This window comes from Erpetoichthys calabaricus, chromosome 2 (assembly GCF_900747795.2).
Source record: "Erpetoichthys calabaricus chromosome 2, fErpCal1.3, whole genome shotgun sequence".
Classification (NCBI taxonomy): domain Eukaryota; kingdom Metazoa; phylum Chordata; class Cladistia; order Polypteriformes; family Polypteridae; genus Erpetoichthys; species Erpetoichthys calabaricus.
The window spans coordinates 171,716,043-171,730,126 of NC_041395.2; the positions used below are offsets into that span (position 1 = coordinate 171,716,043).

Consider the following 14,084-nt stretch of genomic DNA (forward strand, 5'->3'; position numbering starts at 1 on the left):
TTTTAGGAAGATCCAGAATGACCAAGAAAATCCTCAAAAGAAATTAAATAAAATGTAGTGTAATATATATTTGATAATCCTATCTGAAATCATTAGGATACTTAGGAATATATTTTTATTGGCAAACTTTATAAAAAATGTTTTTATCTTAATTTGTCTTATTGTATGATACTTTCAGTATGTTTATTTCTAACATACATATATAATGTAGTTTTCTATATTACATTTTATTTTCTGGGCAGATTTTCATAGCATATTATTAAGAAATATATTCTTACAATGTATATTTTTGTTGTAAGTATTTTTAAGAATACATTACCAATATATGTCCATTATTTTCGAACATGTTTTATGGTGTTATTTTCTAGACTCTCTTTACTAATGTCGCAAAATGTTTTTATGCATTCTGTATACTGTATTTTTTTCACAGAGATATGCGTTATAGGGGAAATGAACTCTTCATTTGAAACTGAAAGAGCTGTTAATGCTAAGACATAAGTATAAGTGACAAGAAGTGGGTTTTCTATGAAATGGCCTTTATTGTTATTGTGTATTATACATACTATCAGAATTCCAGAATTTTTGTGGGCACAGAATATATGGCCGTATAAAGAGGTTGGCTAACAGTTTTTGAAAGAAGTCACCTGCTAATTACAAGGGTGTCTGTTCTCTTTGGATGCTGACATGAGCTGGCTTTCAGACTCAAAAAAAGATTATGAATTGCTGAGTCATATTACAAATATGGTATTGATTATTGCCATTCTTTCTACACATACTTTGCAATAAATTCAGATGTTCTGTAGGATTATCTTGAAACAAGTGAATGGAAACTGCACAATGACAACTGATTACAGCATCAGGATCTCAAGTTGAAAGAGCTGGTTTCTGTAGCAGCACTCTCTAACAGGCATGCCAGAGCACTTATATATTTATATATTTTTATTTCTCTATCATTCTACGGAATTGGCTATACACACTCAGCAGCTGTGAATACAGCAGTCTATTGTGAAGTGTGCTTTTTTTAATTATGTTATATTTATTTTATTTCACACATTTTAGCTGCTGTCTTTACTGGTCAAAGCTTAGCTACTTGATTGTATTTGAGTTTTTTTTTTTTTTTTACTTTTTTTCTGTTCACTTCCTCTGTTTAGTTTTTTTGTCAACAAATAAACAAGCTTTTGCGTTGACGTTTTATTCTGAGCATGCCATCTTTGCACCTCACCAATCTTGTCGTAAGCTCCTATCCCTTTGCCTCCCTGTCTCCTCTTCCCCATCCCCTCCCCCTCCACCTCCGCTGCCTCACACCCACCTCCAATCTCTCCAGGGAAGATGTTATCTATGCTTCTCATTGCTGTACCATTACTTGGTACATTGTGAAAAATAGCAGTTTTCATCTTTAGAATACTGGGTGTCAGCCCGGCTTGGGTCATAGTATCTGTACACTGGCCTGTGAGCCTAACCTAACGTTTTTCATGTTCGTTTTTTTGGTGTCTTGGTTTGCTTTGGTGGGGATGGTTTATCATCTAGACTAATATTTTATAAATCATGAGACTAGATCCCAGTAATATAAATTTTTAATTTGGCATAGCAATTTTTTATGGTTATTTGGATAATTGTTTAATGACATTTATATTAAACATAGGTGTCTGTACTATTGCTAGAGTGGACAAGAAACTCATTTTTTTCTTACACTATATTTTGAATTTTCTTTGTTTCAACATTTGCTCACTTGTGATCTAGCACCCATGTTACTAAATAAAGTATTTTTGATTAATGTTATTATGTATACTTAGGTTACATGCATAGTTATGCATAATATTCACTTAATGCAATCATTTTATTTAAAGCTTTTGTCATATTGTGAAGTCCAGAAATAAATATACCAGAAATTCATATTTAGATAGTTTATAATCTCAACTCCATGCATTAAAGTCTGGAGACTATTATAATAAATAATACATATTGGAAAGTAGTAGATAACCACAATACACTAGAGGAAATCCAAACAAATGTGGCTCCACACTGAAGGTTCTCAACCAGGAATCAAATAAGGCCCTATGAGACCTTTTCAAAAATGCATAGTGCAAAATGTAAAAAGTTAAATGAATAAGATGTATTCTTCATTAAGACCCTATGACTTTTATTTAATTTCTGTTACATATCATTTTTTAAAAAATGTAATAATGACTCATGAGCGTATTTCATTATAACCATCATGCTACTTAGTATGTTGAAACAACAATTTCTTTTTTCCACTCTGATCCATTCCAGTTTCCATATTGTTATCATGACCAAATAAGATATTATGGATATACAGCTCATAACACTTAGCCATACCAGTTATATATATTAAATATCCTTTTTAAGCTAATTTGAAGATGCATTTTCTTCCTAATTGTTATTTGCGGTCTTACATAAATTGGAAAATACAATCATTTTATTTAAAAAGATAATAGAAGTTGTATGACAGCATAATATTTGTTAAAAAGGTGAAATTCAAGAGAAATGTATCTTACCCCTTTTCTGTTCTTAATTTTGTTTAAATAGGAATAGATAAGTCCTTGTAATTTTTACCATATTTAGGATATCCAAAACTCTTTTTTGAATGACCTTTGAGTTGTAATCAGTTTTAATTATTGAGCAAAGCATTGGAAAAATGTGTCTGACTTGATGTAGAGTGCCTTTTACATCTCCTTTATGGTGCCACATTGATTCTAAATTACTGATTTATATTTAAAAGAGATAAGGGCAATATATAGATAGATAAGGAAGTGAAGAACATATCCCAAACAATGTAGACTTGTTCTATAACAAAAAAAAGAAAAGACGCATGTCTCTGGTATCGAACAATCAAATTCCGATTTTAGAGAATGGAGAATATGATTTTCTGGTGGTAAATTGTGCAACAACCAATTATTCCAAGTTTGAGTGACTTTAGAACAATAGGGATGTAGAAAGCCTATTTTAAAAAAGATACAAAAATTTCAAGTCAGATCTACAAGAAAATCAAGCTAAAAACCTAAATAAAAATGGAAAAGTTTATAGGATTATATTTTCACATGTTAATCAACATGTAACTTGTCACCACTCTCTGACACTGCGATTAGCAAGTAGACTGTTACTTCAAAACATCTGTCATAGTAGTGCCATGACTCTGTATAATGCAAAAATGAACTGACATTTTGTACTTTATTTCATCCTGTCTGTTAATTGTGAACCATTCCTTTCAGACACAGAAGACAAATGAAAAATAGTTTTGCAGTCATTTTGGCTCAGCATTGATTGTCAGAACAAGACATATAGTTATATCATATTAGTACCCCAGTTTTGCTTCTACATCCAAAAGGCATGCGTGTTATGTACGTTAACCGGCCATTCAAATTTGGGCCCATATGTGTGATTATAGTTATGTTTGTGAGTATGCCTTGCCATGAACTGGCACCTTTACCATGGCTGGTTTCTGCCTTGCACCCAGTGCTTCCAGAATGGATTAGGGCTCCTTGCAATCCCACATTGGACAAAGTGAGCATTAATGATGGATGAATGGATAGATGGGCATGAAAGTAATCTATTATATCCACTCCACCTTTTCTAGCATGTCACTGCTCCTTCTTTTCTGTCCTTTATTGGGTATTGTACTTTTCATTCTTGATCTTTTATTATGTTTTTTATTTCTGAATATCTTTCATCCCATAAATATGTTTTTGTTTTTCTCAAATTTTCAGCTCTGTGTTGATGTCATACTCACTATGGCTGTCTATTTCTCTTTGTTAAAATGTGACTGCTTCTGAATTGCTTTTATGACTTGTAGATTTTTATTGTACTTTGTTCATAATTATGTTCCCATTTAAAATTCTTTTTTGCTTCAGACGTCATCTGTATTTGACTTTAAGCTATCATCATTTTGTCTGCTTTTCGACAGACAGGCATACTGTATGTGTAAAACAGTGTTTTCCCTACTCAGTTCTCTTTAGCAAATGATCATAGGTATGAATAATAGATACACTGCTATCAACTGCACCCTTTGACAATATAATTATCTTTACAGTAATATGTTTATGCCCTTACTGCATTGCCCTCTGGATTTTGAATCAGTTTGTTATTTCTCAGAATTATTCAAAATAAAAGAAGCTGTCTATCTATGCATTTTGGCTAACATTCTGTAATTAACTTTCCTAATATTTACACACATTTGAAAACATTCTAGAAAAAAAAAAATAAAAACAGATAAACCATGTTTGGTAGTTTCCTATATGACTATTTAACTAGTCCCCCATTAAAAATGACAGTAAAATTTTAAAATACAATTTCATGCATAGTATGCATGATGACGGATTTATATGTAATGTAAATGGCATTATAGTTAATCAAATTACCTTAGAAAATGTGGTGTTTTATAGTAAAAATATGAAAGTATCAAAACATTGAACAAGTTTTATTCAGCAGTATAAGCTGACATGTTTTAGTCTTTTAAATTTTCACTTTAAGAAATAATGGTGAAATAAGATCATTTGTTACATACTGGCTATGAAAGTATCCCCAATTTACTGCCTACATTTGATTTTCAACTTTTTAACATTTAACTAATTTTAAAGGTAATTAAAAACCCTTTTACACTTGATTGTTAAATGCAACCTGTTTGCAATTCCTCAAATGGAGTCACATACTTTTAACAGGCCCAGCCTTAGGCATAGGCATAGGCGAAGTAGGCGACCGCCTAGGGCCCCGGCGTCCGGGGGGCCCCGGATCGACGACGGCCAGGCCCCCAGCCCGCCCCTCCCCTCGCCTCGCAATGCATTCCAAAAATTTCAAATATCCCAAAAAATAAAAAAGGCCAAAAAAACTAAAAAAAGAAAAAATACAAAAAAACTAAGCTGGGCTTAGCTACATACCGCCACGTGGTACCCAGTGGAAACAGTTCAAACTGGCTAAATTGTAGCAGCTAACTACTCCGGGCGAAAAAGGGACGCAGGGTGATGACCTCGTAACGTTACAAGAAAACGTCTCCTTGGTCTAATTTTCATGCATTTCGCAGAGCTTCCAGGGGGGCTCCGCCTCCCTCAGGGGGCCCCTGGACCCCCCTTTCACCTAGGGCCCCATAATACCTAAGACCGGGCCTGCTTTTAATGAGATCTTGCACTTATGAACAGCATAAGTATGGCTCCTTCTGCATGAAATGAGGACACAAAAATAAGCAGTGGTTGGCAGTTTGTCAGACCAGCAGTTCCCCATCTGTGTTTTTCTGGCTGCTGCTTCCATTTAATTTTTTTTAACTTAAGAAAAATGTCCACCTTTACTTAAAACACCAACTCAGTTTCTTTAGATGACTCAATAGAGGAAATCTCCATAATGCAAGATTTCATCTTTAGAACAAGGCTTATTTTTTGCATGAATGTATTCATTTTTATTCAGTCTATTTTACTTTGCATCTTATCATAATATCTTTTAACATACATGAAGCCTTTAAAGTTCAATACCTCTACTGGTCAAACATAAAAACCAAGTTCTTTTTGAAAATGTTGCAAACATATGAGACAAAAGTATTTTCAAAAAATGAAAGGAGTATATTTTATGTATGATTGTACACACTATAAGAAGTCATCCTACTAAGCTAGATAGACTAAAGTTGGGAACTGCTATATCATTAGTTTATTAAGATAATGAAAATTAATATCATCGTCCACAGTGTTTCACCAGACAAAGAAGAAGCTGTGAGTTCAGTAAACTTGCTAGTCATTCTCATTTTCATTTTAATAAATTAGATAACAGAGCTATATTACTGCAAAACAATAGTAGAACAAGTTAGTCAAAATATTAATGCCCAAAAAATGCTAAAAAAAACTTTCTTTATCATTAATTAATAAAATATGCAAAATATTTAGAGCTTCCAAAAAATTTTGTCATCAAATTTTTTTACACTGTTATTAAAAGACATGTCATAGAGTAACTTTTTGTATACATCCCCTGCTTTAACTTTAAAGCCGATTGGGTGAATATAAATGACATTCTAGATAAATAACTTAAATGTAGTTGCAGAAACAACATGTCTTTTTCATTTTTTATTTGAAATAGTGCCACTAGAGAATGCCTCTTGTCTCCTTACATTTGAAAAATTACTCCTCACCAATGTAAAATCGAAGGTCCAGCACAAGTTGCAGTTTAGTTGTGCAAATGAAAGATAGGGAATAAAAATCCAACATGGGGTGATGTTAAGTTCCAGTAATTTTACAAGCTCCCAATGAGGAACTCGCATTAGTTTTGGCTCTTATTTAGTGTATATTTCACAGATTGGTTTTCACCATTGTTAAAGATATGTGAATTAAAGTTCAAGCCAAGCGCCTTGAATTCTTTGTGAATTAATATTTTCTTGCAACACTCAAACAATAATAAGGGTTCTCCAGGACCACATCTTAAGACGTTTGCCTTAAAAATATATATTCTGTTTTAAATTTGATACAAATGAACACTTTATGATGCGATCTTCGTAATACAAGCCTTAGCATTAAAATTAGTTTACAGATCCAGGAATTCTTAGTTAATCAAACAGAACCCCAAATATCATATCTTCATTTGTTATGTCTACAAAAGACAAAAAGATTGCGTAAATATCAATAGAGAAAAACTAAATCACGAGCATTTATGAATTCCCCCGTGGCAATAACAAAAGTTAATGCCTTACTATGGATTCAAATTGCTAGTAACCAGAAGAACGGTCAAATGTTAAAGTTAAAGTCACACCACAACATTGTTTCATAAGCAAGAGTAATGTATAGGTCTCTTATAGGTTGCTGAGAAATAAAAACAAGCTTAATTGGGTAGATATTCCTGTATCTTTAAAACACACAGGCATTTGATCAATTCTCTTGAAGGACTCAAAAGCAGGCTGACCTGGTGTTTTAAGAGGAAAATTTGCAGGTTCTGTCGCTGGGGCAAGTCCTCTTTCTGCCATCTACCTCAGCTACAGAAACCAATGTGATTCATCTGAACTCCTTCTAAAAAAGTACTTTGGGGGGAGGGGACAATGAAATGTAATGGAAACTAAAAGGAATCAAATATTGACAGCACTAAATGGTGCCTATGACTGTCACTGGAGCAGATACAGCTTCGTTTCCTTTCGTTGCTTTGCAGCTCAGTGTTGTGAAGTTTTCATTAATTTCAGAGCCTTTGCACCTTTATGTTCATTCTTGTGTATTTTGTCTTTTTTCTTTTGCCCTTTTCCCTGCTACCTCTTTCACCTACAACTCCAGGGCATTTGTGTACCTGAGCAATTTGCTGTATCCAGTCCCATTAGTGCATCGTGTTGCCATTGTAAGTGAGAAGGGTGAAGTTAAAGGATTTCTAAGGGTTGCTGTGCAAGCTATTTCTGGTAAGATTTCTTCATTCATTTAATTTTAGGTGCCCTGTTTACCCCTGGTGTCTGCTTTGTACATTACTATTGGGAGAGTACTGGTACATTTTGTTATTAAAGCAAGTGGAATTATATACAGTAAATTAGAAACCTCACACTGGCTCAGTAAAGGAACTCGTCATTTTGCACCCTGCCTTGTCTCGATATACATTCAGTACATTTTACTGGTCAGTAAAAAGTTCATAGTTAACAGAATTAGTTACGGTATATTTACTTTTATTTGAAGGTTTAAATCCCAGATGCTGTGGTTTTAGTTTTGGCAAATTAGCCAGGACAGTTAACTTGCTCAGAATAGTTAGTTGGGTGATTTAATTGTTAAAACTGAATCTAAAATACAAGGAAAAAAAATTTTTGTCCTGCAAATTATTTTGCCACGAATATAATATTTAAAGCTGTGTGTATATCCAGTTTGCAAATCCACACTGTTGAACTTATCTCTGCCACATTTTTTACATATTCTCCATTCGTACGGGGAAATAACACAAACTTTGTTTAATTCCAAAATTTAGTTGGTCCCCTCATCCTGGACAACACTGGTTGATGACACAGGGCAGAGAAATGACAGATTACTAGTATACAATACAATACACTTTATTTTTTGTATAGTATAGCCCAAAATCACACAAGAAGTGCCGTAATGGGCTTTAACAGGCCCTACCTCTTGACAGCCCCCCAGCCTTGACTCTCTAAGAAGACAAGGAAAAACTCCCAAAAAAAACCCTTGTAGGGAAAAAATGGAAGAAACCTTGGGAAAGGCAGTTCAAAAAGTGACCCCTTTCCAGGTAGGTTGGGCATGCAATGGGTGTCAAAAAGAAGGGGGTCAATACAATACAATACAATACACAGAACAGAACACAAGAATCCTCAATACAGTATAAAAAATAAAACAATTTACAAGTATGGAGCAGAATTTAACAGTAGATGATATCCCATAATACTAGTATGCACATACAATCCAAAATCAGCATCTCCATAGAGGAAAATGTACTTCAGAGATTTTTCTCAAATTCTACAGACTTCTTGTGTTTTACAATGCTAATAACTATGTAAATTTCATTTGAATTCCAACAAATTGCTTTTGAGTTATGTCCACGGAGTTACAGTACATCCCTGACCACAGACACACATATACTGTACATGTACATAAATCATTTTAAAACTGAGTAGATCATGCTCATGGATGACTAAAATTACAAAATTTATTGAAAACTTGGAAGTTGACATTTACACTTAATCACAATAATTTATATATTTACCTACAGAATATGTACTGTAGTTATTCTGTGTAGAGCAAAATCTAGTAGTGTGATTTTGATTGAAATTAACATGCTTCTAGTATTTTACTAATCTAATAGCTGTGTCAAGTTTTATTTGGATTGAGTAGATTCCTTGTGAGTTATTGTGTCAATGGATTTATCATGTCTGCTGTATTCTGAAATACACATACAGACAGATATAAACACACATTAATAGTGCAAACAAATATACATTTATATATAAACCTGCGATATATGCAACTTTTTAGAGAAAAATCTACTGGAGCAGTGCTAATATCACTGTAAATGTAAAGTTTAATTTGGATTAAATGATTGCTTTTAAAGCTGTTCTTCTGAAAGACTCCTGACTCACAGACAGATAGACAAGCCCACATACACTCTAAGACATCATTCCAAAAATAGTCAAGTCATGTCAAGAACACCTTAAACATATAAAGAGCCTGAAAACATAAAGTTGGAATTCTTACCCTGTCACATTATTTTCCAGCAGTATTTATACCTATAGTATATGTAGTGAAATTAAAAAAATACACATTACTATAAAAGCACAGTATAATTAATGAAAGTAAATATTATTTAGGGAGAATATTACTAAGGTTTACATCATTAAAAGTTTTCAATGTCATTCTCTTTGTTTGTGTTCATATTTGTTCTTACAGCAGATGAAGAGGCTCCAGATTATGGATCTGGGGTCCGGCAGTCTGGAACAGCAAAGATTTCATTTGAAGATCAACAGTTTGAAAAAGTGAGTCAATGTCATGCCGAAAGGTAGCATGAAATCGTGGCATATGAAGCGGGGAATGACTTTCAGATTCTAAAATCTGCTATTTTTCTTATATGTTATTCCTAAATAAAGGGACTAGGTGCATTTAAAATTTTAAATAACATTATCATGAGGACCATTTTAAAATAATCTTTATTTAGCTTTGCTATTTAGGGAAAAGCAACAATGTTTATTGATATTGCTGGCATGCAAAGATGTCAAGTGCAGGGTACTCACAGAGTATCATGCTCTGATTTTCCATTGTGCTCTGCTGCCTAACTGCATCCTTCTAAAATATCACCTCTGACTCCCAATTTGAATGATTCTTTAAATGAAAGAGTTATAGTATCTTAAATGATTCATTTCTTGCCATTACTATCTGCACTTTGAATAGTTCATGGACTGACCCAGAGAATTGCTTAATTTTTCTCAGCCTCAGTACTTGTCTAGTCCTTCAGACTCAATATTATTTTTATGCTTCAACAGTCCCACCTGATCTGACAGTTTCATTTTTATATCATGTTTGAAATAACCTAGATTAGTCAATTTTAATTCAAAAATGTGGGTGCCAATAGTTTACCATTATACCCAAAAAACCTGCTGGCAAGTGAGACTTCGGATTACCATACAGAAGTGCATCTTTTTCACTAAAAGTTAATGAATGTGCAACTTGAGGTGTTTACTAAATTTTCTCTTTGTCTTTATACAAGAGTGGCACTGCAAGCTTCCTTGCCACTATGTATTACAGCTTTCTATTATTTTATTGTTTACCCAGCTCTTTTACCCAGACAATCTGCCCTGGAAAAAACTGTGCAAAATGATTCACAGATAATGTATTATAATTAAAACCTCTTGTTATATATAAGATATCTCTGTGGTGGACTGACACCCCATCCAGGGATGGTGCCTCCCCCAAGTTTTGTAGGGATAGGCTGTGGGCCCTTTGGACAATGAATTGTCATAGACAAATTTGGGAATGCTGTGTTATGTTATGTTACATGCAGTGAACAGTATAGTTGAGTGTTAAAGAAATGAATCTAGCCAACTCTAGGTGAATATGTTGGTGTAATCAATTAATGTTTATTTATTTTTATTTTATATGATACCTTTCATAAAGACTTAAGTTAGTCTACTGGGTTCTTTTACTAATCCTAGGTTAACAGTTTTAAATGGTTATTCAGTACATGTGCTCCACTATATTTATAATAAATGATTAACGTTTTCAGAAACAGCATGAAAACCATTTGTTTACAAATTGTATTCTTCTGTTTCAGTTTTCCACAGTTGTTTGAATTCTTGGGCTTTCTAGTTTCAGATAGAATCCTGTCCAGTGGGAATGTCTCGCTCAGGTACTTCCCAGGAAGAGCTACGAATTGTGGAAGGGGAAGGACAGAACTCAGAGCTTGGACCCTCAGCAGATGAAGTCAATAACAACACCTGTGCAGGTGAAATGAAAGTTTTGTTATAGGTTAAGAATTTAAGTGTACTGTATTTAGCAACTGTGGCAAGAGATCATGGCCATGCTTTTGAATAGCTTTCAGCAGTGCGAAGAGCTTGCAAGGCCGTTATTGGCTTTCTCAAAAAGAGTAATATTGTGTAAGAATCAGTGTATCCTATGTGATGAGAGACAGAAAATAGCTGCTCTACTACATGCTATGTTCCTAAGACACCACAAGGGCAAAGAATGATTGAAATAATTTGACAAAATAAGCAAGGAGAAAACACTCCAACCATCTCTGCACAGACAATCAAGTCGCACACTGACCTCAAAATTGTAAACCCTAGTAACACTGAGATGCCTTTCCAGTGGGTTAATTCAGAATGTTCAAAGAGATACACTATGACTAAGTACTTCATTTGTAAGCTATTCAGTGACCTCTGTGCATAGTTCCGTGATAGCCATTACACCATGTTATATAACATGGCCCAGAAACATAGAAATGAAGACAATCAAAGAAGGCTTTTATGAAATTTGCAGCTTTCCAAATGCAGTTGGTGCTATCGATGACATGCATACAGTATTAGGATTAAATTGCCCATCGATGAAACTCAAAAATGTATTTAAAAAATAAGATATCCCTAAATGTACAAATCCTTTGTGACCGCAACCTCGTTACAAGGAAAATTGTTTTTCAAGTGGCCAGGAGCTACCTATGATACAGAAATATAGGAGAAATGTCAAAATGCCAAGCACATGACAGATGAAGACAGGTTTCATGTTAGATTGATCTGGGAGGCAGCAGTTGTTTTCTATTTCCCTCCCTTTGTTCATATCTTTGGCAAAAAAGAGAAACAATGTATACACAATGCATACACAAGACAGCTCATTAAGAGACTGCTTTTGTATTCTCCAGAAAAATGTGTAAAGATTATTGCTGCAACCTGTGAACTGTACAGCATTTGCAGGCACAGCAGCACACCAACTGAGGAAATGGAGTTATAACAATCAGAAGACATATTATTGAATATGTACATATTATTGAAGTAGATGAAAATGCACCAGGATTTGTAATCTGAGAAAAATAAATACAGTGTATGTTCATCTTAACAACACACCCCTCCCTCATCATATGTTTAAAACATACATTGCATGCAGTGGAAACAAGAGTATATTTTTATATAAAATGGCCCTTTTAATTCTCATGTTTCTTTGTGTTTCTGGAAAAACACCTGTGAGAAGATAATACTAATTTTTCACTTAAGATAGGTAATAAAAACAGAAGTGTTACAAGTTTACTATTTTTGGTATGTTTAATACTTTACAAATACATTATTTATGTATTTGATTTTTCAAATTGCAATGCATGTTATTAGTAACATATCACACATAAATTTGAACTATAACTAGTGTCCAATTATTTATTCTTTTCTAGACTTTACTGATAAGTGCTACCAGGTTGGAAAGCTGTTCAAGGTTTATTTTGGCTATCATGTGCTTTCTGAGATATCTGCTATGAGTCTCTGGCATTTGTGGTTATTTCATTTTGTTATTTTAGCATTTTCATTTGTAGTTCCATCTCTTCTTCTTTGATTTCAACCTGTCACTGCGTCAGGAGGAGCTTCTGTTTCTGGATTTGCAGATATGCAGCATCATTTCTTATTATTTGCTCACTGCATGGGCAAATTACATGATTTTGTCACAAAGTTGTTAAGGAGCTGTGCTGCTGTGACTTGGTCGGCTACTCTGCTGCAGCTGTGAGTGATTCTCTGCTGCTGGATAATAGAATGTAATCTGGCATTACTTGATACATGTATCCACTGCAACCATGTGTGATAGGGTGAAAGAATTTGTAGCTGCACATGATGTTACTATTTGTAAAGTCCAAAGACTTGTTGGCAACTGGCTTTAAGAATTCTTTCTTTAGCTCTGTTGCTAAAACATCAATCTGTGTTCAAATTTTCATGCCAATGCCTCTGAAGATAAACGTGTAGCAGGAGAGAGAGACAGGAGCAGGCACACCCGGAGTGAATTTCTGACATTTGCAATACCATCAATAAACAGTTGGTTGTGTTGTTTTAGGTTTTATATGTACCATCAGACAGTTAGGTTTCTGTATATCCATGCACCTCCTGCAGTGTGTCTGTGTCACCTGGCACATCCTCTTTGGGAAGTGTGCAGTACTTCGTCTTTTTGGTCTGAGAGTGTGGACTCCGGATATCGGCCACCACCTGTTTTCACACACTGTCTTTTCCATTATCTTAATATTCATTTTATTACACTGCTGCAGTCTGCAGATATTTTTTCAAATGTTGCTAAGTATGGTAATCTGTCTACAACTATAATTCAGTCATTTTGTGAGCTATTTCAACTCATTAGGGGCTGTCTCTTTGATACTACTTGAACAATTTTACTGCATATATGTAAGGTATCCCTGTACTTTTCCACTTCCATCATAACTACAGATTATAGAGTTATGCCATTCTTTCACCATCACTCATCTCCCACATCGGAATTTATTTATACACTTTTAACAATGTGTTACGAGTATCATCTTCCTCACTGCTGTGCTGTAATTTTGTATTTATTTTTTATTTTTTTATGTATTGGATCCATTCATGGTTGCATCTAAAAATTTTGCTTTAATTTTCACTTTCCTTTTGTGCATATTTAATTTATTTCAGTGTTTCCTATACTGTGTTGTGTGTTCATTAGTTTATGTGTTGCATTTCTATTTTTTGTTCTTTTTTCATTTCTTTTCTGTCTCATTTCAATTATTTTTGTTATGTTTATTGTGCTTATTTATGTAATGTGTATAATATTTAATTTTTATTTAATTATGTTTCTGTGTGTATATTCATGTTGTGTTTTGTCCCTTTTGGTTTTGTGGGGGGGTTCCCCAATAGGCGGGAGCACCTGTCTGTGTTTGTGTTGTATCAACCCCAGCCCAAAAAGGCTTAGCAGACCCACTGGTCAAATGTGGTTCATTTGTCTTCTCTTTGTTTTGATGAGTTCTTTTTCTTTGGAATTTATTTGTTTGTTTGATTCTCTGAATTTCTGACTGTTCTCTTAATTTCTGACCAATGCTCTATTTTTGATTGCTCGTTTCAGATTCTGTATTTGACTTCGGTTACTATTGGATTGCCATTTGGCATGCACATTTCACCTTTTTGCTCTCTTTTGAGAATTCATGTGTTG

At 34.1% G+C, this 14,084-nt stretch overlaps 1 protein-coding gene across 27 annotated transcripts in view; it reads left to right on the plus strand.

Moving 5' to 3' along the window:
* The window catches only part of kif1aa (kinesin family member 1Aa), a 243,450-nt gene that overhangs the window by 140,551 nt on the left and 88,815 nt on the right, over positions 1-14,084 (plus strand). For all 27 annotated transcript variants that reach the window (XM_028794777.2, XM_028794779.2, XM_028794780.2 and 24 more), the window contains 3 exons: positions 7,248-7,366; positions 9,345-9,430; positions 10,758-10,893. In XM_028794777.2, the coding sequence (XP_028650610.2) occupies positions 7,248-7,366; positions 9,345-9,430; positions 10,758-10,893 (341 nt within the window). The remainder of the gene's footprint in view (positions 1-7,247; positions 7,367-9,344; positions 9,431-10,757; positions 10,894-14,084) is intronic.